The sequence below is a fragment of the Podarcis gaigeae genome (assembly GCF_964106915.1).
Source record: "Podarcis gaigeae genome assembly, chromosome: 2".
Classification (NCBI taxonomy): domain Eukaryota; kingdom Metazoa; phylum Chordata; class Lepidosauria; order Squamata; family Lacertidae; genus Podarcis; species Podarcis gaigeae.
The window spans coordinates 79,652,022-79,676,160 of record NC_139679.1 but is presented as its reverse complement, the minus strand read 5'-3'; the positions used below and the strand labels follow the sequence as shown (position 1 = coordinate 79,676,160).

The following is a 24,139-nucleotide window of genomic DNA, read 5'->3' as shown; positions in this document are numbered from 1 at the left end:
CCCCCCCCAAAAAAAAGAATTAAGGGGGAGATATTTCACGCGCAAGTACAGATGTGGGAAGATCCGAAAACTGCTGTCGGTCTCATGTGCAAAAAGTTTGCAGAGTTTATTGATCTGAATGAGGTGCAAGCTTCTATGCTTGCAAGTTTAGAGTTATGTGGTGGATACTGCTTTTTAATAATCACAACTCTTTTTTTTATTTGAAAGAAAAACAAACGTTTAGCCAGAAGTATGAAGGGCTCGGCTTGAGTAAACAAGTTGTTTACTGCTAAATACCCGCTTTCTGTGCGGGGGGGGGGGCAGGTACTTGACTGTAGGAGAAAAAAGTGGTGGGGAGATCCGCAGCTCTTAAATCCAAATTTTGCTGCCCCGACGTGCTTTCTGATATCTGATCCCCAAAGTTTATCGAGGCTGCTGTTTGCTCATGTGACGTTAGTTGCTCTCCCCCTTTTTTTTGCTTTGCTTTGATGCCTAGCGGTTTTAATCATGCTTAGAGCCGTTTAGCAGGCCGGCAGGCGTGGTGCTGGTTGCTATTATAAACATCTAGCAAAGCAGGAGGGAGGCGCCTTCTCGTTTCGCCGGGCAGGGGCGGAGCGAGGCAGGAGGCGTGGCCCGGGGAGCTCTGCCCGTCCCGAGCCGGGGAACTCGATTGCAAGCGGGAAGCATGGTCGGAGGGAGCGGCGAGCAGAGTTGCGAGGAGGAGGCGGCGGCGGCGCGCCAGGATGGAGCCGTCTGATGGCTGGGATCCCTACGGCCGCCCGGCCCGCCGGACCCAGTGGCTGGTCAGCGCCCTGGCATACCACTACGGGCTGGACCGGGGCGTGGAGAACGAAATCGTGGTGCTGGCCACGGGCTTGGACCAGTACTTGCAGGAGATCTTCCACCACCTGGACTGCGAGGCCGAAGGCAGGATCCCCGGAGAGGACTTCCGCACCCTGTGCGGGGTGCTGGGGCTGCAGGCGGACGGCGGCGGCGACGACGAGGCGGCCGCCGACCCGGAGGAATGCGCCGGCCTCTGCGAGGACGTCGCCCCGGAGCTGACTTTCCGCCAGTTCCACGCCAAGCTGTGCGGCTACTTCAGCGCCAAGGCCGGCTGCCCCGCGACGGGCCGGGGCGTCGCGGGGGTGGCGCGGCTGCCGGTCGGCAAGGAGAGCGAGCACATCGAGACCCAGATCCGGCTCCGCAGCCCGCTGCGCCGCCGCCGGGAGAAGGAGCGCGGGCCGTCGAACAAGAAAGAGGGCGGGCGTCGGAGCAGCAGCAACGCCAGGGGGTCTGGTTCCACCTCGTGCACCTCCTCGCCGTCGTCCTCGTCGTCCTCTCCGCCACCTTCTCCCCCCGGGCCCGGCTCGGATCGCCGGCTGGTGCCGTCGGGCTCGTGCTCCCGGGAGTGCTACGAGGAGATCGTGGCCTTGGAGCAGGCGGAGGACCGCATCGTCAAGCTGGAGGACGAGAACGCCAGCCTGCGCGAGCTGGTGGAGGACATGAGGGCGGCTCTGCAAAGCAGCGACGCCCGGTGCTTGGCGCTGCAGGTGAGAGGGCCGGAGGGGGTGGGGTGGGGAGGCTGTCCAAGCGTGGGCCCACTTCGTTGGAATTGTGGGCACGTGCAAAAAAAGGGCCTTTCTCGCAGCAACCTGTAAAGTTTCATCAAATACTTTTCAGGTAGTTTAAGGACTGTTGCATCGACAGGGCCGGCCCTCTAGGGCTCTTTGGGCGTGGGAAATCTTCCCAGGCCACGCCTCCTCCATAAGCCACGCCCCATAGCAGTGTCAAATTCCACCTACTCTGACTTCTCTTTAGATCTTATAGATCACCTATTACTAATTCCCCTTTTTCTTGAGTGTTTTTACCTGAATGAAATGTGTCCTTGATTCTGAAGAATGGCTCTCTTGGTTGCTTGGAGGAAGGAAAGAGACATGGATATGAGGGTGGGTGTAGAAACTAGCCCACCGAACAGAGGCAAACTTTTCATTTCTTGCTTCATGCGCTTTGGTCTCTGGTCCTGCCCAGCACTATCATGTGGCTGCCAGAAGGTTGTCTAGATGGGAAGGAGCCCCTTGATGTGAATGGAGTTCAGAGTTCTGGCACAGGTGGTGAAGCAAATTTGTTTTTTGTTGCCCAGAGGGTGGAACCTGGAGGGAAAGGCCACCAACTAAAAGAAATTGGATTTTGACTAAACATGAGGAATAACTTTCAGTCTGTAGCTCTTGTCACTGCTGTCACTCCTCACAAGTTTTCCTCATCATCTCCTTCCCCAGCTTAGGAGATGGGTGGTCATAAATACTCACCAAAGTTACTACGAAATCTGACTCTGCTATGCGTCAGGTCCCTCACCTGCACACATCTCTGAGAAGGTGTAATCCCACTCTGTGATAACACAAGGCCTTATTAGTGGGAGCCCCCACTTTGTGGAGCTTCCTACCCAGGGAGGGTCCTTTGGCGTCCATGTTTCCTCCTCTTTTTCATATCAAAATTGTCCCGTTTCAAAAACATTTTTTGTTGTGTGCATGTGTGAGCACACTTTGTAATTTGCTTTAAAAAAGACCCATTGTGCCATTTTTGTTGTTGTTTTATTTATAAGTGATGATAGGTTGGAGCAACTCTTTTGAAAATGGAATATAACTGTTTTAAATAACATTTAAAACTCCTGCCTGTGCAACATGACTTCCTTCTTCCCTCCTCATATGCACCCCCATCTCTGTCCCAGAGGGTCCTCCAACTCCCTGGAGCAGATTGTGAGGAGTTCCACTGCACAGGCCAAAGCCTATTCTCAAGCATGGACACCACTGGATACAACCCAATAAAAATAAATAGTCATAAAAACAGCTTTATCCTGTACTGATGTGTGGGTATATTTACCTTGAAGGTAAACATAAATACAGATTCAAAAGAACTTAAGTTTGTGCTCATAGTGATGATACAGTCTGCACTTCTACATTTGGTGCAACAGATCTTAGTATCAGCCTGTGATACTTCTGATGCACTTCTGAATTTCTGGCAAGCTATTACATCATTGTGTTTGTGAATTTGTGAGAGTCAAAGATACACAGAATACACTCTCAATTGTGTGTTCTGCAAGTTTGTTCTTGTATGGCTTCTAATGTGTTCATTGCTTAGCATGCATCATAATGACCAGCCTCAAAAATTGGTTTTAGTACCATTCTCCTAAGACCCTCCTGTTCACGGGTGTATGCCTTTTTGTATTACAAGGAAGCCGCCCCATGTAATTGAAATGGAGCTGGGGAGGGAAAATTTGAGTACAGTAAGCCCACAACTTACACACTTAACTACAGGATATTCAGCTTTGCACACTTGACTCTTTTTTGTAATTTGTTTAAAAATAATAATAATTGGGGGCAGGCGTCTGGGTAAAAAAAAAAAGACTTTGGCAATCCCACCCACCACTGAACCCAACATTTTTTGACCATATGTGATTTTGGCTTTAGGTACGATCCCCGAAATGTGACCCTATGTAAGTTGCGGGCTGACTGTATTCATATTAATGTAAGAAAACGTAATGTACGGTAGTCACAGGTTTGTGCATGGGTGGCTATAGGAAGGAACGTAAAATGGCAGCAGTTTGCTTTCCAGCCTGTAACCATCACAAAGCAGTACTGTTTCTGTTCCACTGCAGTTTGGTTTCCATCAAATACTAGGTTATTTGTCTGACTGCCCACTATTTTAATGATACTGTTTGATGTAAGCTATATAACATGCATTGTTTTTACTTTTCATTTACATTAGAAATCAGTGTTAAAAGAATCCATTAATTATGTGTTGTTTGAGGACTTATAGGTTATATTTGCTGACTGATTTCCATTCGTGACCATAGACTAAGAGGCAAACTATAGCAATTTCATTTCCTTTTCTTGTTTTCATTGGAAATTTCTGACAGCTATAGGTCTATGGTTCAGTCTTTGTGGTACTTTAGCCTTGTTTGAGACCTATATGAGCTGGACTTTCTAAAACATCATGGACAAAAGTGAATTTGAAACAAATCTGCTTGATTAAAGTGTAGCTTCTTTCCTTCTAATTTATATTTCTACCTCTGCCCTGTTGATTGTAGGTAGGATTGTGGAAGAGCCATGCTAACCATAAGAATAATGGGACCTGTTTTATAAGCAACCGGAGACAATTAGCTAATGGTCAGTCCCAGACTTCCAAGTGCCTTCAAAGTGTTCTAAAAGAGGTTGAATTAATCCGAAGTTCTAGGGATGGACAAATTGAAGAAGCAATTAGGTTCAACCAAGAACTGGAAAAAGAACTGAGGAATTCTCACGAAGCTCTGGTCGCCCTGGAAGACTGCAACCGCAGTCTAAAGAGAGAGCAAGCGGAAATGAGGAAAAAGGTTGAAGAAGCACGGTATGCTGTCCTTAACAGCCTAGGAAAAGTAAAGGAACTCGAAGCTAAAGCCCATAAAATGCCGCAGCTGCAAATATATATTCAGCAGCTAGAATCAGAGCTACAATATTATAGGTAAGCCTGAAATTGCCAAAAACAAATATCAGATGCAGCGTATGTATGTGGTTTGCAAACTCAGTTGTAAAAGTCTTCTGAAATGTGGTGAGTAAAGAATTGGCCTCTACCTAGTTATTTTCTTAGTAGGGACTCTCAGCAAAGCGTCACTTATCTCCCTTCTAGTTAAGGCCACAGCAAGCATGATTTAGTGGGAACAGGAAAGGCTATCAAAGAAAAGCCCAACACGCAATTGACAAAAATCAGCAGATGTTAACAATCTAATTTAGGAGACATTATGAATGGTCTTGTGGGAGTTGATGTTTAGAAAGGGCAACATGTAATCTAATGGGAGAGGCTGTTGGGGGGGCGGAACCCACCAGCTGGTTATCATTAAGGGCATTGGTTGCAGTCTGCATTTTAGCTTTATGTGAATATTTGTACAGCGCTACCCATTGGGATTCCTCATGTTTTGGCACTTCATAACTTCTCTTTATGCTGTTATACTAAATATTTTGGGCCACGCTTGAAGAAATTTTCTCCAGGAAGTTAAGAATGGTCATTTATATTGCTGTTTTTTTAGGTTAGGCAACAGCTGCTTTGTCAGGATGATCTTCTAAAGTGAGCTGCATTTGTGGTTTTGTCCATTTAAAACTAGTTTTAAAACTTAGTTATCAATATATTCACTAATCAAAACGGCAGTACGATGTGATATGTGCTAGCATCTCATTTTGTATATACCGGTAGTTGTGAGCAATTATTTCCGTTTCCCCAGTCATGATGAAAAGAGCTAAGTGATCCTGAGAAAGGGGAACATAACACTACATGGATGTACTATGGAAGCTTATTACAGTGCAATCCTATATGTATGCCTAGTCAGAAGGAAGTCCCATTCAGTTTACTGGGACTTGTTTTCCAGGTAAGTGCATATAGGATTCTTGCTTTAATGACTTTACTTTACTTTCTTTGCCTTGCAGAGGTGGGGTGAAAATTTAAGAAGGAGTGAGCCACCTCTGCTTGAATTGTCGAAGGGCTGTGGCTCAGTGGTAGAACGTCTGCTCTGCATGTGGAAGATCCAGGTTCAAACCCTGGAATCTCTAGGATGCCTAAGAAAGATACCGGCTCCAAACCCTGGAGAGTTGCTGGATATTAGCGTTCGTAGACAGTGTAGTGATAGATGGACCAATAATTTGATAAGGCAGATTCCAGTGTTCCTAAGTAATTTGACATACTAGTATCAAGAAAGCCAGTGTGGTGTAGTGGTTAAGAGCGGTATACTCGTAATCTGGGGAACTGGGTTTGCATCTCCCTCCTCCACATGCAGCTGCTGGGTGACCTTGGGCTAGTCACACTTCTCTGAAGTCTCTCAGCCCCACTCACCTCACAGAGTGTTAGTTGTGGGGGAGGAGGGGAAAGGAGAATGTTAGCCGCTTTGAGACTCCTTCGGGTAGTGATAAAGCGGGATATCAAATCCAAACTCTTCTTCTCTTCTTAAGTCCTAAAGATCTGCAGTGGTGCATCTGTTTGTATTAGCTGTGCAGTGCCCTTCCAACATAACTGTAAAGGAGCTTTGAAATTTATTTATGCACACATGCATGCATGTACATTGGGGCTGTGTTTGGCACACTTATTTGCAGGTGCAGTACATTTTTTAGGACTGGACTGTAAGTGCCATTAGTATACTATAAATGTCTGCTTATAGTCCTTTTTTTAAGGATCAATCCTTTCTCATGGTTAAACTCAGTGCATTGCTAAGCACCCTTAGGCTCCATAGATTCTGGCGAGGCAAGCATCCATAGATATGTGTAGAATTATGGCTAGTGTTTACTACTGTAAAGAAGGCATTTTGCTTCTTTGTTCTGTGCTCCACGGGTAAACCAGATGATGACCCTCCAAGACAAAACGAGCCAGGGTTCATAGCTCTCATTATTGCTGTCATAGTACACTTGGCTCTCCAAACAAACTTAATAGTGACACCAATTGTGGATAGTACCGATTCCATGCCTGGTAGCCACTAAATAGGCTTTCAGTCAAGACAGACTAAATCAGACACCAAAGCCAGAAGCAATTGAATAGACGGCTTTGCATTTTTTAATATACCTGGGAGCTCACTTTACCATTTTTCTTAATAATGAGAACAATTACAGCATTAATTTGTATGGGGTATATCTGACCAAGCATGTTGTACTGAAATCTCATACAGCCCTAATGTAAAGAAGGTTGTGGGGGGGGTTGTGGGCCAAAGATCTTTTAGTTGGGAAATAACACTGGTTATTTCCAGTGTTATTTTTCTAGAAGAAGAGGTGCCAGAATTCACCAGAAACACCTCCCTCGTTCTCTTAGAATGGCAATGGCACCCCATTCAGAAGTGCCGGAATTGAGTTCTGGCTGAAAAAAAGCCCTGGTTATTTCCAAAGTGGCCCAAAGTGTGCTTAGACCACTCAAACACACAATATATGTGCTAGGTGCATTTATACAAGTTATTCAAAAGCAGAGATTCTGAAATCTCTGAGCAACTACAATAGCCAATTTCCCTCTGAAACCTGACATTTCCTCTCAGTCGGCTTACAAGAGTTCCAACTGAGTTATATGGGGAATCAAAGCTATTGTGTCCTGTAATTGTGAGGTAAAAGAAGTTTTAAAAATAGTCCAGTGCCATTTTTATAAACATTGTATACATTCTTATTTAGGGGTCTGCAGTAATGGAAGAGTTTGTTAAATGGTTGGGGTTTTGCTGTTTAAAATTAATCAAAGCTTTTGTCATTGGCAAGTGGATTCTTTGGACTTTCATCCCAATTTTAAGCACATTTCTTAAAATTTAGTTCCATTAATTTTAGTGGTGGACAGTTCCCAGTGCTGTGTAGAATTGGGGCACTGTACAATTGTCAGAAGTGGGTGTTGACCAAGAATGCCCTTTGCATCATTGTTGGGAGAAAAAAGGCTTAATCATAGAATCATAGAGTTGGAAGAGACCACAAGGGCCGTCGAGTCCAACGCCCTGCCAAGCAGGAAACATCATCAGAGCACTCCTGACATATGGTTGTCAAGCCTCTGCTTAAAGACCTCCAAAGAAGGAGAGTCCACCACACTCCTTGGCAGCAAATTCCACTGTCGAACAGCTCTTACTGTCAGGAAGTTCTTCCTAATGTTTAGGTGGAATCTTCTTTCTTGTAGTTTGGATCCATTGCTCCGTGTCCGCTTCTCTGGAGCAGCAGAAAACAACCTTTATGTGACATCCTTTCAGGATTGCTTGCAGGTGGGTATGTACTGGCCTCGGTACTGAGGGCTGAAGCTCAGCTCTAGAATCTTGCAAAGTTGTTTTTCCATAGTTTAATGGTGCATGAAATTCATCTTTTAAGAAAAGGGAGATTAACTGGTTACAGATCAATGGGAAATGAAGCCTGGGCTTGCCCAGGGAACACTTCAGAGAGCTACAGCAATATGACAATCTATGGCTGGAGTGTTTTAGGTGTGCAGCATGTGAGTAAAGGCATGTTCCTTGTAATAAATGAACAGCTTATCTCAGGCCTGGTTGGAGGAAAATGTGAAAGCGTGGGATTTGGGAAATTCAGAATATGGCTTCCAATGCACAGTGCAGCAGCGCCCATAGAAACCTTGAATCTTTACTTCAAAAGAGAGAGGAAGTGAAAGAGGAAGTTTATGTGTAATTTAATAAACTGTAGAATTGTGGAAGAAACTGTAGGAAGCAGAATACTGTATGTGCTTACCTCTGTATCTAGCTTGGGCAGGTGTGGCTCAGATCTCTATTCACACTTTATTATTTGATGAGACAACTCTTCCCCCTCCCTTCCTTCTTTTTTATTTCTGGAAGCGCCTTTAGAAGCTTCAGAATTTAATGGCAGAAGAGGGGAAAGGAAACAGGATACACACGAGCAGGCCATGCTTCCTATCCTGTGTGCTGCTTTGTTGTGATGCCCAAAGCGAAGAGAGGTGCTAAGCTTGTTTTGTATTAACAGCTTGCACATTTTACCACTGACGGAGTTTCAAAGTTTATGTTTTCAGCTGTTCTTCTGGCCGTTTTAAAGACTTGCAGAAAGCAGATGCGATTGACGCAGAGTCACCTCAAAGCCCTCCAGAGCCCAGACCTGTGCTTCCAGCCTATAGTTGAAAACATTCTGTTTGTTTTAGCTTTTGCTGTTTCTTAGAAGGCCATCAGTCACTGTTTGCAGCTAATCCTTTGATTATTAGATTGTCTGCTGGAACTTCAGCCTGGGAGTGAATTACCCTTGTATTGGCTGGAGGCTGCATTAACCTGAGCTGGGTAGGACACAGTGAGAACTATATAAAAGGAAGCACCCCGTGTTTCAGGGGTCAGGATCATGTTTCTCTGAAGTGGGCCCAGGGGCTGATAACCTTCTTTATTTGTGGTGCTGAGAAACCAGGTGAAACTAGAGCACTTTCATGAATGTCCATGGCCAGCATTAATTATAGCAAAATGTTTCCATTGTGGTTTTGCAGCACAGCAGCAACACCACCACTGCTACCTAAACTGGGTGCATGCCATACATTTAAAGCGCATGGCTTCCCCTGAAGAAACGTGGGAACTGTAGTTTGTCAAGGGTGCTGGGGATTGTAGCTCTGAGAGGGGTAAATGACACCCATTTGCTCAGTCCACATGGCACTGAGGCAGGCTGGAGGACAGAGTCTGAAGAACAGATCACATGTGTTCCCTTGTCCATCAGATGGGAACTCTAGAACCAACATTTTTGTTATCGTTTCTTTTTTGAAGTTAATTTATTTGAGAATTTACCCTTCCATGATGCTAAACTGTGAATATGTTGCAGGAGAGTAGAGTGGTACAATTCTACCGTAGTTTCCCCCCACCTTCTTTAAATCTTGCTGTTCTTGGAGTTTGTCTTTCACAGCCTATGCACGAAAGTTGGTTATAGCATGAAAGCAAATATTGCCTTGCCATCCACGGAGATAAATCTCTCGAGTACTTTACCTGTTTAAAGTTTCATGGTGGAAGTGGTCACAAATAGCAGTAGGATTAAGAAGGGTTTGGGGGAGTCCTCAACAAATATTCCAGTTTAATTAATTTAAAGCCAGAGGTGGGCAGAATAGATGGGAATCTACTGGTGGATATCTGGGTGATTTGTGCAGTCTTGTCAAGGATTTCTGACTTAATTGTTCAGCAACAGCAGCAACTCCCCCACCCCAATTTAGGTTGCTGCCATTAAAAAAGCTTTGTTGGGGGAGAGGAATGGATTTTTGTGAGAAAGGACAGCGAGCACACTAAGTTGTATTTAGCTTCTGTTGGTGAACCTGTGAGTTCCAGGGGGGAAAGCAAAGTAGAGCTTGCTAGCTTGGAAGCATGTAGACATTACTAGTTTAAAACACAGCAAGTTCCTTTACATCGCCTCTGATGTCATGACCTCCACCTCCTTGATCCAAGATCTGCAAGTTTTCTCTCTGATCCTTAAGGGCTCTCAGTTGTTGTGCCATTCCTTCCATTCTATTAAGAGAATAGTCTGCCTGAGTTTCTCTGGTGGCTAGCGGCCATTTTTGAAGCACCTAGAAGAAGAAGAGTTTGGACTTGATAATCCCGCCTTTCACTCCCCTTAATGAGTCTCAAAGTGGCTAACAATCTCCTTTCCCTTCCTCTCCCACAACAAACACTCTGTGAGGTGAGTGAGGCTGAGAGACTTTAGAGAAGTGTGACTGGCCCAAGGTCACCCAGCAGCTGCATGTGGAGGAGCGGGGAAGCGAAGCCAGTTCGCCAGATTATGAGTCCACTGCTCTTAATCACTGCACCACGCTGGCTCTCAGCAGCTACAGCAGATGGAGACCTCTGGGAGGCGTTTTTATATTTTAGTCTAAATATAAAAGTCAGTAAGATAAGAATCTTTACATTTGCCTACTTCTGTCAGCACAACGTACCCAGGGCCATTGTTTATAGCCAAATCGGCATACGCAGGTCTTTGTTGTGGGCCAGAATCGGTCAAAATTTTGAGGAGCTCCACCACTGCATGTCCTTCAGCAAGTTCTGCCTTCTCCACAAATTTCATTCCTTAAATTTCTTTTCAGTGAATATGTTCAAGGAGGTGTCAAATTTTGTTTTCTCTCATAACAATTCCATACTATTTTCATCTTACTCAAGTGGGACCTAAAACAAGATGTTGAAGTGTGGAGTACTCCTGTCCAGGTGTACTCCATACCCTTTCCCAGGATACTCTGCAGAGCTGGACATTTAATGAGGAACACTGAGACACATGCCTTAGGCAGCAGATTACAAAGAGTGGTGGATTATGCCCAGCCTATTTGCCACCCATAGACCTGCCCTGACTCCCTGCTGCTGCCACCAGCTCTGTGACTAGCTGCTACCTGCCCCCACCCCCGTGGCTGTTAGCGCCATGGCAGCTGTCACCACCCCTACTAATAATCTCCCTCTTGGACTGGCACCCCAAACTCACCCCTCCAGATGTTTTGGGGCTACAGTTCCCATCATCCCGAGCTAACAAGACCAGTGGTCAGGGATGATGGGAATTGTAGTCCCAAGACATCTGGAGGGCCAAGTTTGGGGATGCCTGCTCTTGAATGTGGCTGGGTGCCATATTGGCTGCTTAAGGATCTACACTTGGAAAATGAGTTAGCTATTGGTTTATATAATTTACTGATAAATTGACAATGGTGCTGTGGGCATGGACGTTTTGATTGCTGTATTTAAAGCTGAAAGAGAAATGTGGAACTGGGAAATGAAAATATGAATACTTAAGAACAGCTGACTCGGCTACCATAAATACGATCACTTTCAAGGTTAATAGGAAAACACACTGAATGGATGTTAAACTAAGCACAGACTTCTCGTTTTCAGTTTGACATTTCAGCTGTTTACAACAAACCTCCAGCCTTTTCTAGCTGATTGCACCTCCCTTCTTTTTTTCTTGCCACCCTCATCCCCTCCATTGTTCCCATGGTCTGAGTGTAGTTTATAATTAATTTGCATGCTGAACATCAAAAAAGAAAAAGTGATTTCATGATACGTGAGTGCATTTTCTGGTCTGTTAACTTCAGTTATAATGTTGAGCTGTAAAGAGTATCTATTATGCTAAGTTATCTAGAATAAGGGATAAGAGTGTATTATGTGGGAGCTGATCACATTTTCAATATGCCAGCCTTATCAATTGTTATCCTTATCTGTTTAACATGACAACTGGACAAAGCAAAATCAAGCCTTTTCAGTTTTGAAAATTTTATGGAAGTTGCACTTTGTTACACAGCGTGTATTTTTAGGTAAGATTACTAGACTTCTAATTAAATCTCCCATTTTTTCATTTGTTTTTTGTAAAAAAGAAAAGGCTGGGGGGCATTGACTTGCTTGGGTTGGAGCAATTCCATGGAAGCACAATATAGTGTCACCCACTGTTCATTCAATCAGTTCTACATTTGCACAGTCTGAGAGATTCCATAAGCCTGTGTGGGAGCTGTTCGTTGCACATATTGTAACTGTCACTTAGCAACCTGCATTGTGATGCACACCTTCTCTGTGCTAAATACTAAGGCTGTGGAGCACGAATGGAATGGAAAATGGGGACAAAAAAACCTTGCAGGCCAAAGGATCAAGGGAATTTTGTCACAGTGTGTGTGGTACATTCTTCACCATAACAAAGAACCTTACAAGGTTCTGCCTTAACAAAAAAAGAGAAAAGAATAAAGTATGCATATATCAAGAATTAGAATGCACACCATGTATATTTCTTTCTTTTTCTTTTGTTTTCTGAAAGCCATTTTCAGTTTATTTGCTTTTGTAACCGTTGTACTTTGTTTTGTTTAGTATTTTAAGCTAAGTTCTATTTTGCGATTAATCATTTACTACCAGGGCATTGGGTTGTATACTATGTTAGTTGGAATAGTCCCATTTAAATTAATGGAGGTTACTAACTTTGGTTCATCAATTTCAGTGGGTCTTCTCTGAGTAGAACTTAGCTGGAATACAATTGCCTGAAGACGATAAGTAACAAGGTCCAGTTATGTTTCTCTGCTGACTCTATGGCTTGTTGTATTTTTCTTCAGGAAGCGATCTTATTTATGCAGCTGATGCTTCCCATCTTACATGTGTGAACTGGAACTAACAGTGATACAGCATCAGAAACCTAAATTTCCATGTTCTTAGCATAAAAAAACACATACTTCACTTCTACTAGGAATGTTCCAGTTGCCAGGTTCATCGTATGCGGTTCTGAACGTTTGTGGTTTAGCAACAGAGTGCAACTCCTGGTTTGTGATATAAGAATATAAGTAAAACAATAAAAGCCTTTTCAGGCTTTAAGCATTTTCATGATACCAACTGTATCATGCTGAATGCCCTTGAATAGTATCAAACTACAAACACATGGCAAGTTGATGAAGATTACAAATGAGTGGAGCAATTGCAGTTACCACATTGCATTGTATAATACCAGATAGGCAAAACTACTGAAAATTTGCATCCCTCTTTTTAGGCAACTACTGCCTTCTTGTTTAATAACCAAGGAATTTTAGTACTCGCATCTCAATACCCACAGTCACTGAAAGTTTGGACATTCCCTCTAACATCTATTAGAGGGAATTTGTGCACCTGAAAATGTGTCCCTATTTGTGCACCTGAAAATGATCCAATAATGGCTTTTAGCCCTGATTAAACTTTGAAAAGTCTCTGATAAGTTAATGCTCAAGAGACCGGGAACACACGCAGTAGATGTGCATGCTATTGATGGAGTTGCTTGTGAGTTTCCTGGGCGTACCGAATGCGGGGTACAGAATGCTGGACCTTGGGCCAAATGCATAAAAGTGATCCATATGGTCTTGTGACTGAATGGTCCTTTGAAAATGCACGTTCCTGCATGAAATAAAATTGGTTTACTGAAAGCAGCCTCTTTAGAACATACTGAACGCTTCTATGTGTCTGTGACAAGCTATGGAAAGTTCCCACTTTCCAGGTACTAGCTGACAGCCCCTATCATTGACATGGATGATAGAGGTGCTAAGTACTAGGTAGCAGGTGGCTTTGGAAAACCTCCAGAGATTCTTTTTCTTTTTTTGCTATAGAACAAGATGAAGGTTGAATGCTCTGTTGTGATGGAGTGTTTGTTTTCATAGTGCAGTGATTTAGTGGCAACTCATGATGTCACATTAGTCATAACACAGAGAAATTGGCACACAGTGCGTATCTGCTCTGTTTTTTATTCTCTACACTTGACACGACCCCCAACCCAGTATACTTGGCAGTTGTTCATATAACACACTGGAGGTATTTAGTAAAGCATGTTGTGAGGTTAGCCAACTTTTAAGGTCTGGGAGATTGGAGTTTAGCTACTGGTTGCTTGACTTAAGAATAATTGAAAATTCTTCTCAGCAACCCAGTAGGTCTAGCATTGTGTTTAATGTCAGACTTGAAAGAAGCCGTTGAAGATGAAAACCAGCCTTTGGCCACCTGGTGCCAGCCAGATGTTTTGGAAAGCTGATGTAAACAATCCAGCTTCATGGAAAGCAAAGGCATCAGCCTATACTATTTTTGATTGTAAATAAGAGAAAACAGTGCCTAGACTTACTTACAGTACTTGCTGCAGAATTAGGTGGAGGAAGTTGAACTCAAGACCCTATGCTTGCTAATAGCACTAAATAAGTAATGAAAGTAATACAGTGGTACCTCGGGTTAAGTACTTAATTCGTTCTGGAGGTCCGTTCTTAACCTGAAACTGTTCTTAACCTGAAGCACCACTTTAGCTAATGGGGCCTCCTGCTTCTGCCATGCCGCCAGAGCCCAATTTCTGTTCTTATCTTGAAGCAAAGTTCTTAACCTGAAGCACTATTTCTGGGTTAGTGGAGTGTGTAACCTGAAGTGTATATAACCTGAAGCGTATGTAACCCAAGGTACCACTGTATTGGGATTTTGAAAAGGAACAGGACCAACTTCCGCACTGGAGCAAAGATGATGTCTTTGGCAACTTCTACCCAAGAAGCCCAAAACAAGATCTAAAGAGGTTGGTCTTTCTCACAAACATTTGCATACACACAAACCAGACTGCACATGCAAATGTTGGCATCCGTCTGGCTCAAGAGACAATGCAGTGCTATTCTGGAGGTGAAGCCAAACTGCCGCGTTAGCACTGAAGTGACCTCCCCAGGGTGCAAGACTGGGCAGTGTGTATGGAGGACCTAGGCTGCCCAGACAACAATTCTCTAAAAATTGTAAGGTGACTTTTCATAAAAGAAAAATGAGTTGCTGTGGAAAGCAATGGAGCCAAAGTTCATTCTCTTCCTCAAAATACTCAATGACAAAGTCCAGATTCTGGGTTTTTCACCTGCTTTTAAATAAGCGTGACAGCCCGGTTTGCATGTTTATCTCTACAGTGGTGCCTCAGGTTAAGTACTTAATTCGTTCCGGAGGTCCATTCTTAACCTGAAACTGTTCTTAACCTGAAGCACCACTTTAGCTAATGGGGCCTCCTGCTGCCACCGCGCCGCCAGAGCTCGATTTCTGTTCTCATCCTGAAGCAAAGTTCTGAGGTAATATTTCTGGGTTAACGGAGTCTGTAACCTGAAGTGTATGTAACCCGAGGTACCACTGTATTCTGGTAGCAGGAAGTATACATCTCCTTTATCCTCTCCCAGCCCCTCAATTCCTGTTTTCGATTTAAGCAAGTGAACTTTAGGGTGCAACATTAATGAATTTGTGGATCATCAGGCGGGTCAGTACAGGCTGCTACTTTTATTATTGTGTGAGTTAATTCAATTTCTTCCCTTTTCCACTCAAGAAACTCTTAGCTGGCTGCTTGCATCCTGATTCTGGCTTCATTTCTGCCCTTCAGTGGAGCTGGAGTACTTTATGATATCCCTATGACGATGCTGTTTCTTCCTTCCTTTGAATGCTTTGTTTCTTTTCTCTCATTTCTTTTAACATAAAAAGAACATGAAAAAAGACAAATCCAGAAATAGCAGGGCAGCATCTTCAAAAAGGGACATGGTGTAGAATTTCATATAAATAAAACACTACGTTTTGCAAGAAGATGGATTGTGCAGGGATTCAAATCTCCCAGGATGTAGAGTAGTATTAATCATTGGCGAAGTGTTCTTGAGTGGACAAACCGCATGTGAACAAATCATTGCAGTGAATCCTTATGGGATGATACCTATCAGAAAAGCTATTATGAATGTGCACAGATAGAGGTCATGCATTGGGAAATGGTACTGGAAGCAGAAGAAACCACATTTGCTATTTGCTCCATTCTTATTCTAGTAGCTTGTGTGCATGTGTGTTAGTTAATGTTTGGTCGGATCTGGTAGCAGCACACAGCAGAGGTCATGCACTGGAGAGCCCATGTGGAGTGGTGGTTGGAACTAGGACCTGAGAGGCGAGAGTTGAAATCCCAACTCAACCATGAAGCTTGAAGGGTGACTTTGAGTCAGTCAGTCTGTCCCTCAGCCTAATCCAGGCATAGGCAAACTCGGCCCTCCAGATGTTTTGGGACTGCAACTCCCATCACCCCTAGCTAACGAGACCAGTGGTCAGGGATGATGGGAACTGTAGTCTCAAAACATCTGGAGGACCGAGTTTGCCTATACCTGGCCTAACCAATCTCATAGTTGCTATAAGGATAAAATGGGGGGGGGGCCTCTCCCACCACCTGCAATTAGGTAAATTTGGCTCTGCTGGGAGGAGGAGCCCCTTGCTTCTGGGTGGGAAGTCTAGCAAGCTGTCTTTGATCACAACCCTCTGAAACCTGGTGCCTGTGCTGACAAATATCAAAACACAAGCAGCTGTTAAATTAAATGGGCAGTTGCTAGGAAAACAGAGAACTTTTCTGTGACCAGGCCCAATATTGTCTTACATACTGCCCCCTTCCAATATGTACCAAACAAAATTATGCTTATTCAGTCTCTTCCTGTTGCTCTCTAGCTGAGAACTCTCACATTTTCTTATCTTAGAAACCTTGGGCATTTTCTTTTTTTAACTTGGAAGCTTATCACGAACAGGCTTGAGAAGCCGTATTGTAGACAAATCATGACAAAAAGTATATAATTGATTCTGAAGTGAAATTAGAGCAGACCCAGTGAGCAAAGACACATTTCCCCCCCAAATTGGGACAGTTTCCTTAAAACAACTTAATTCAGAATATTGATTTTGCCAAAGACTCTAAGAGGTTGTGGACCCACTTGCAGCGTGCCCCATAGGCGGAGTCATTAAGTGATAATGGGTGGAATAAACTTGACACAACTTTCTGGAGTTAAGACTCGGTCACAACTTTATTGATTACAGATTTAGGTAGGCTTTGGCTTAGGCATTGGGTGTGTATCCTATATCAGCCTTCCGTGGGAAGGCTGAAGTTTGGACAGGGTCATGCCTGGGTTATGGACCACCTCAAGAATAAGCTGGTCCTCCCCAGGCTGAGTCCAGAAGTTCTATGGCACTTCTACACCCGCTTGGCTTCAGGACAGAAACTTCAACTCAGACCCCTTTACTAGGGTACCCTGAGATTGGTTATCAATGCAATAGCGCCTGATATTGGACTGAAAAAAATCTGTGTTTTGCTTTTGTAAAGCAAAGAACACACAAAGCATCCGATTCTACAAAGATCACTTCCTGTCTTCCTATCCCTTGCATGTAAATCTGATTTTTAAAAAATGGATTAAAGTCTTACTGATACTGGAGATATAGCAGTTAACCTTTTAGATCATTTAACAGATCTGAATGTCCTGTTTGCCAATGTAAAGAAACTTTGTTTTTGATGAGAGCCAAAGTCATTGGTGTACAGCCTGCACGCTTTCTGACTGCGAGGTACCCTGATGAAACTTTAATGCCATTTGTCAACAGATATCCTTTTATTGTATACAGGAAACAAGCAAGAGTTAGATAAGCTAAAAATAATCCTCAGGCTCAGCAGGGGCTCCATTGGAGAAGCCCACATGTGGAGGCACAGAACATTATATGTGGAAGAGACTTCTGAGCTGATCCCCCAACCTGTCCCTCTGTCCCCTCGGGGTTCCTTTATAGAGGAAGAAAAGACGATAGTAAAAGGCCGGCGGGGAGAAGAGAGTGCAGTTTGGTTCATTACTGTGAAAAAGAAGCTGTCAATGTGTCACTTTCTTTCATTCTTCCTCCCTTGCCAGGCCTTTCTTGATCCAGGGAATGGAGACTTAAATCAAACAGTCAGGATGAATGATGAAACCGCACAGTGTGTGTAAAACAAAACAAAGAAGAAGAAGAGGGCAACCAAGAGTGGGGCTGGATGTGGGGCACCATCTGGAGGCAGTGGAGAACAGTCCGCTGATTGTTTCCTTTATTTCGCTGAGGGCAGAGTCTGGTAGTTGAAAGGCCTTGGTGGGGAGGCATTCCCTTGTCTCTGTGTAACAAACAATAGCCAGGCCTTGTAAAGCCCCGGCATCTTCGAAGCATAGGTACTTTTTTTTATGGTACGATAAGACCAGAGGAGCAAAGAAGTAGCATTGCCTATCAGCCTTCTAGGTTGGAGGGATAATGCCTTCAGTTTTTAAAATGGAGCCTGATAGGTCCTTCTGTGTAGACTCTTACTTGTTTTTGTTTCTATTTACAGTCGTACCTCCGTTTACATAAGCCTCTGGTTATGTAAACTTTGGGATGTGTGCGCGGCAAACCCGGAAGTATTTTACCGGGTTTCGACGCATGCGCAGAAGCAGTCCTCAGGTTGTGGAAACCTTGGGATCCGACCGGACCTCTGGAAAGGATCCGGTCCGCAACCAGAGGTACCACTGTGTTTATTTTGCAAAGACATCGGTTCTACTGGTCAGATGATAGACGTGCAGGTTTCTTGCAGCATATGCAACCTGGTGCAGAAGCACATTTAAGGGAGTGCGGCCCATTTGCCCACACTGGGCACCGAGTTGAGAGGGTCAGCAGGAGGCACTGCAATAATGTCTAATGACGGGGTGGCCACCAAATTTTGGCATCTCAGGGCGCCGCTGAAATTTTGATGCCCAAAGTCTGCCATTTCCTGGTGCCCTCCTTGTTCAACTTCTACATTTCCTTTTAGTCCAAAACATGTGGAAGGCACCAGGCTGGCAAAAATTGGTATATGCTATAAAGATTGCTTTATGGAGATGTTGCAAAATATAGTCTCTTTGCAAAATCCTTTGCAAGTGCAATGCATGTTCTAAATTGCCGGTGGTAATAATGTTTCCAAATAAATACATAAGCACTGAAACCTCCTTGAGAAAATGGGGTTGGGAGTCTGGGCCTCGCAACAGAAGAGGCCCCATCTCCAGTAGCCACCCACTTAGCCTTTGAAGGTGCCTGAAGCTAGGCCTCAAATAATGTCTCAGCAGGTTCATACAAGCAGCCCTCCCTCAGTTTGCAAAGTAGTTCATCAGGAGTGTGTCACTTCCAGACGTAAGAAACACTAAGATTAGAGGCCTGTTGGTGAAGTTGCCAGAATCTCTTGTGTGTTGTTTGGAGATCAGGACTGTTAATTTACATTTGTTTATTTTTATTGTTTTCTGACTGTTTTTAATATATTTTTCTGGATGTTTGGGGTTTTTGAAGTTTTGAGGGGTTTTTTAAAAAAATTAAGTTGCTGAGCTACTTGGAATGCTTCTGTGGAAAGGCACACTATAAATGTGATAAATTGAACAGTGTATTTTTTACCTCTTTTTAATGCATCTGTTGATACCACAATGAACTGTGTCATTATGCAAATATGGCAGTTCTGTGGCTCATAGATTCCTCAACTGTGTGCGGTCTAAACTCCCCTCGTTATTGTTCACAGCCTGCCTCCACTGAGCAACCAGCAAAAGGACTTTTCCTGTGTTTACATTCAGCTTCCACAAATCCTAGCTTGTCATTACTTAGCAACAACTGTCATTTAAAACAAACTTGTAAGTTTCCAGCCAAGCTTGTTCAACTAATCCAAGTTTGATTTAAACCACAAGCCCTGGTTTGTACATAATAACAAACCAGGTTTAGTGGATATTGAAAGTAAACACAGTAGTAGGATCCTCCCTTTCTCTCTCTCTCTCTCTCTCTCTCTCTCTCTCTCTCTCCCCCTCTCCCCCTCTCCCCCCCCCCGCCTCGTGTGTGTGTGTGTGTGTGTGTGTGTGTGTGTAAATGATCCCAAGTTTTGGTCAGACTTAGTCTGGCTCACACATGTAGCACTAACCTATGGTTTAGTGTTTTGTACAAAACAGCCCATTGATTTGAGTACTGCATTTTGTTTTCTGTTTTCAGTTTTTTTATTAAAAAAATAAAATAAAGGCCACTTAAAAAGTAGCAGGTTATTTTTAACCTCCCTGTGTCTTTTATTTTTTTTCAAGATTTGAGAAACTAATTTAAATTCTGAGTGCAACAACACTTCTATCCTATGGTTACCACCAACTGGTATTCAAAGACAGACAAGCTCCAAAGGTGGAGTTAGATTTTAGCTAATCAGCCACAGCGGTCTTAGTCCCATATCCTGGCCAAAAGCCCAATGGAAATAGGTCTCAATAATCATTAACTGTGATGTGTCCAGAGTTGTGAGACCACCACCATATATTTCGGCTTAGATTATGTGATCCTAATCACACTTCTATGAAAGTTCTCAACTTCCTAGAATATCACCTGCAGGTGATGTTTTAATTTCTTTGGAACAATTTGTTTTGGCCATCCTTACATATGGTCACGTTCACTCGCGGTATCTTCCTGTTTCCCATCTTTAGAAGGTGGCTGCCTCTCTATTTCTTAGATATGTATAGCACACCATTCTTCTCAAATGTGAGTAAATGTTCCATTGCTATTTCTGGGCGAACCCTTTCCTACCCATCTTCTAGCAATCCTACCGGTAATTTATTGCTGTTTTCAATTATGTTACTTAAAATCTGAAGTTGTCTTTAAAGTTGTTTTGTTTTGTTTTTGGAATTTGTATTGCATTTCTTGCATTGTTTCCTTTTAGTTAGGAAATGTAAATTGCTTTGAGATTTCTGTTGAAATGCGAAGCGGTATGTAAAATTAAATAAATATTATTTCTAAAACTGACACCTGCTTTCACTTCCTCAATCAGAGGCTGAAAGTTATATACAGGCAACTCCCCATTCACGTGCATTCAATATGTGTGTGACTGCGCATACATGCATTGCACCCAGCCCTGAAGTGACTCAAAAATACCACAAAAACATCACAGAAAGGGGTGGGCGGAATGGAGTGTTTGCACATTTTTTCAAATATACGTGTTTTCACTTAAACGCATGTGGTGCCTTGAACCCCCACATAAATTTGGAGTTGCCTGCATGCATATGAAACTCATTTGCTAAATTCATACCATCTAACATTTTGAGGCCAATCTTGCACTGCACATTGCCCTTGGTGTGCCACAACAATCTATTGATTGCACAGAATGAGATGCATGGGGAAGGTTTAATGTTATAATTCAACGTTGTGTAAAAGTATTGCAACCTTTAGAAGTTTGGGATAAGGTTTCACTCTTATGTGAATGGGGCTAAGTTCTTCCATGCCCTAGTGAGATGGATCGTCACCTGTGGTGCCTTAAGAACAAAAGGTTACCAAGGCTGTTGATATAATTAAAAGTTCATTTAGTCCTGCCCTGAGGAAGTAGATAGATGTGTGGCTCTTAAAATTGGATTTCCACAAGAGAATGCAACCCCACACTGGTTGCAGCCCAAACCTCAGCAGGGTGTGTGCATTTGCTGCTGTGTTCACTGGAGTTGTTAGTCGGAGCAGTTCTGAATTCCTATGCCTTCAGAATCACAATGTGAACTTGCATACTATGGCTTCCATATGGAGGAATCTCTCCTTGGCAGCTGTTACCACATTGTGCCCAGTTCATGTGCAGCAATTTGCCACATGGATCAAGCAGTCTTCATCCCTTCAAACATCCAGAAAGGAAGAATGTATGAGCATTGCCAAATCTGTATGTTGAGCCACTATCCACAAATGATTTCAAGTGCCATATACATGTTGGTCATTGTATGCAAACCAGGCCTTAGAGCCTGCCTTTAGACATCTTGAAACAAGTTTATATACAGTCATTTCCCCCCCCCCCATGTTAAACTCTTGGCAATGATGGCAGAACCCTGCAGATAATATCTGGGTGGAGTGGTGATGGAGAGGGGTTATATTTTGTGGGACAGGGATATTTAATGCTTATTGTGAACAAGATGAGCTGCTTATGAAGTATTGCTTATGTGATGCTCCATTGACTGTGCTTGCAACATAGAACAGGAGTTAAGTAAAGATCTATTATTTCATGGCAGGTGAGTTGAGCATTCCAAATGAATGCATGCCCCACATTATATTTAGGAGAAGTCTATTGATTTCAGTGGAAGCACATGCAAGAAACCAGTTTCACCTATAGCTGGGTGTAGTATATGGTAAGTCCTTTATGAATTGAGAGGCACGGTCAGCAATAATGTTTTGGGGAAAAGTTATATACTATGGAGTAGCTATCTAAACATTTCCAGTATATAATCTATGAACCACTACATTAGCATGCATTATTGTGTATAATGGTCTCCCAAAGTCTGATGAGAGCTACTAGTGAGTCAGTTTGTCCAGTCTCTGTGAATAAATAAATACAAATCTTTAATGTAAGTATAACTCTTATTATTCAGTGGGACCATGAAAACAAAGAAACAGCCTGGAAGCTCTATAATATATAGTTTCTTTTTTTTAAAAAAGTGCCTTTGGGTCCCTCCAGCCCCATCTATAAGATCACAGTCTGGGTTTATTATGATACTGTAAACAGAGGAAGTGGTCTGTCTATTCAGCTAATAACTACGAACAGCTGGCTGTCTAGTGTCCCCTGATGCAAGTAAAGCTGGAAACAAAAAATAAATAACTTATGTCCGATTTCCATCCTGTATGGGGCCACCATTTTGTACGTTCCCATCCACTGCCATTAAACTTTATGTGTCCTTGTAGTGTTGTATCATGCTGGCTAGAACAGCTATAGTGGGAAGATTCCATGAACTTGTAAAATTGCTTACTGAACAGCCTTTAACACAGATCACAATGCTCAAGCTATTAACCTGATAATATATCAGCAGCCCTTCACCAACACCATAGACTGATACATGACTTCCTTTAATTTAGCTCTTTTGGTAATTTCATTTGTTGTTCTTATTATTATCCCTACTGTATCTTTTCTCCAACATAATTGCCTCACTGTGGGTTTTCCTTATTCTGTAGCCTCCTTTCTTACTCGTTCTGTAGATGAAGAATATGCTGGTTTTTTTCAAAAGTTGGAATTTATTTGGGGCAAAAGAACCTCTCAAATAATTAGCAGGAGATGCAGATGCAAGGAGACTTTTGTCTTGGAATCCTATTAACGTTAACATTCGAATTCTAAAGTAAAGTGTGAGGGGAAAGTGAAGCTTCTGTTGTGCTGTCCAACCCCCACTACTGACATCTTTTTTTTAAAAAAAAATAATATTTATTAACAGTTTAAAGACTATAAAAGAAAGAAAAATTCAACAAATTCAACTACTGACAACATCTTTGACTTTAGAAGAAACTAAATTGCAAAACTGACACTTCCCTCACCATCTAGAATATTATTGCTTGGTATGGAGAGCCATTGCTGTGTTAGTTCTCTGAGCAAGGTGTAGAACAGGCAATCTTTTTTTTTTATAAAGAGATTTTTATTTGTTTTCCAAACACATAATTAAAACAAACAATAAACAAACTAAAAACGTACAAACATATAAACATATATAATTTCATAATCTTGATTTCATACACCTTATTCCTCCGACTTCCCCATACCTCCCTTTTGCTGCATCCTTATCTCACATTCCTTTAGCAACTCTCCAAATAGTTAATTATTTAATTCACTTTCATTACATTCCTTTTTCTTTGACTTATTAGTTACAGCTGCAATTCTCTGTTTCTTATTCCCTGACATCTAGCACTCCTCAATTTTACAATGATTTTTAAGATATATCTTGAATTTCTTCCAGTCTTCTTCCACTGTCTCTTTCCCCTGGTCGCGGATTCTGCCGGTCATCTCTGCCAGTCCCATGTAGTCAATCACCTTCGTCTGCCATTCTTCCAGAGTAGGTAGTTCTTGTGTCTTCCAATACTTTGCAAGGAGGATAGAACAGGCAATCTTATGCACCAGATACAGTGCCTTTTTATTTGATATTATGATCCTGCTGATTTTCTCATTGTTGTACATTCCTGCTGTGTGGTGTATATATTTTTTTAAAATCTTGATTGTTGTTTCTATTTTTATCACTCTGTGAATTGTACAAGCCATCCGGAAAGCTAGGGTGAGCCCTGTGTAAGTAAAGACAGCTCATTTTCAAACAAAATTCAATCTGCCAAATCCCAAAGAAGGGCACATTTGATGAACTGGTTAGAGTGACAGACCCTTGTTGATATTCCTCCTCAGCAATTGGGAGTAGAACCAGGAAATGTTTGCTTCTGTGTGTGGCTTCTCCATGTGGTGAACTGCTAGAAGGAATATTCTCAACAAGGATTAAAGGCTGACTCTTGGTTGCGTTGAACAGTAGGCTTCAAAAACTGAGAACATTTTCCTGGTAGTGAAGTATTTCTCATAGTCTACATTGCCCCCCACCCCACCCAGGGTGGCACTGGACCCTCCTGGAGAGGGTAATAAAAAGTGTGTTGTTTTTTTAATTGTGGCAGGGCAAGTCTTCTTGACTTTGATGTGTTTCCATGGATTCCTTGAATGTGACTCACTGGTTCAGCTCCTGACCT

At 42.8% G+C, this 24,139-nt stretch overlaps 1 protein-coding gene across 8 annotated transcripts in view; it reads left to right on the top strand.

Moving 5' to 3' along the window:
* The first annotated feature begins 501 nt into the window (after positions 1-501).
* EFCC1 (EF-hand and coiled-coil domain containing 1) overlaps positions 502-24,139 on the top strand; it is a 68,135-nt gene continuing 44,497 nt past the window's right edge. For 2 of the 8 annotated variants that reach the window (XM_083726810.1, XM_083726804.1), the window contains exons 1-2: positions 512-1,529; positions 4,064-4,473. In XM_083726810.1, coding sequence (XP_083582936.1) covers positions 723-1,529; positions 4,064-4,473 — 1,217 coding nt within the window. In that variant the 5' untranslated portion in view covers positions 512-722. Of the gene's footprint in view, positions 1,530-4,063; positions 4,474-24,139 lie in introns of all 8 variants that reach the window. The other 6 variants (XM_083726806.1, XM_083726809.1, XM_083726808.1 and 3 more) reach the window with 6 other exon arrangements.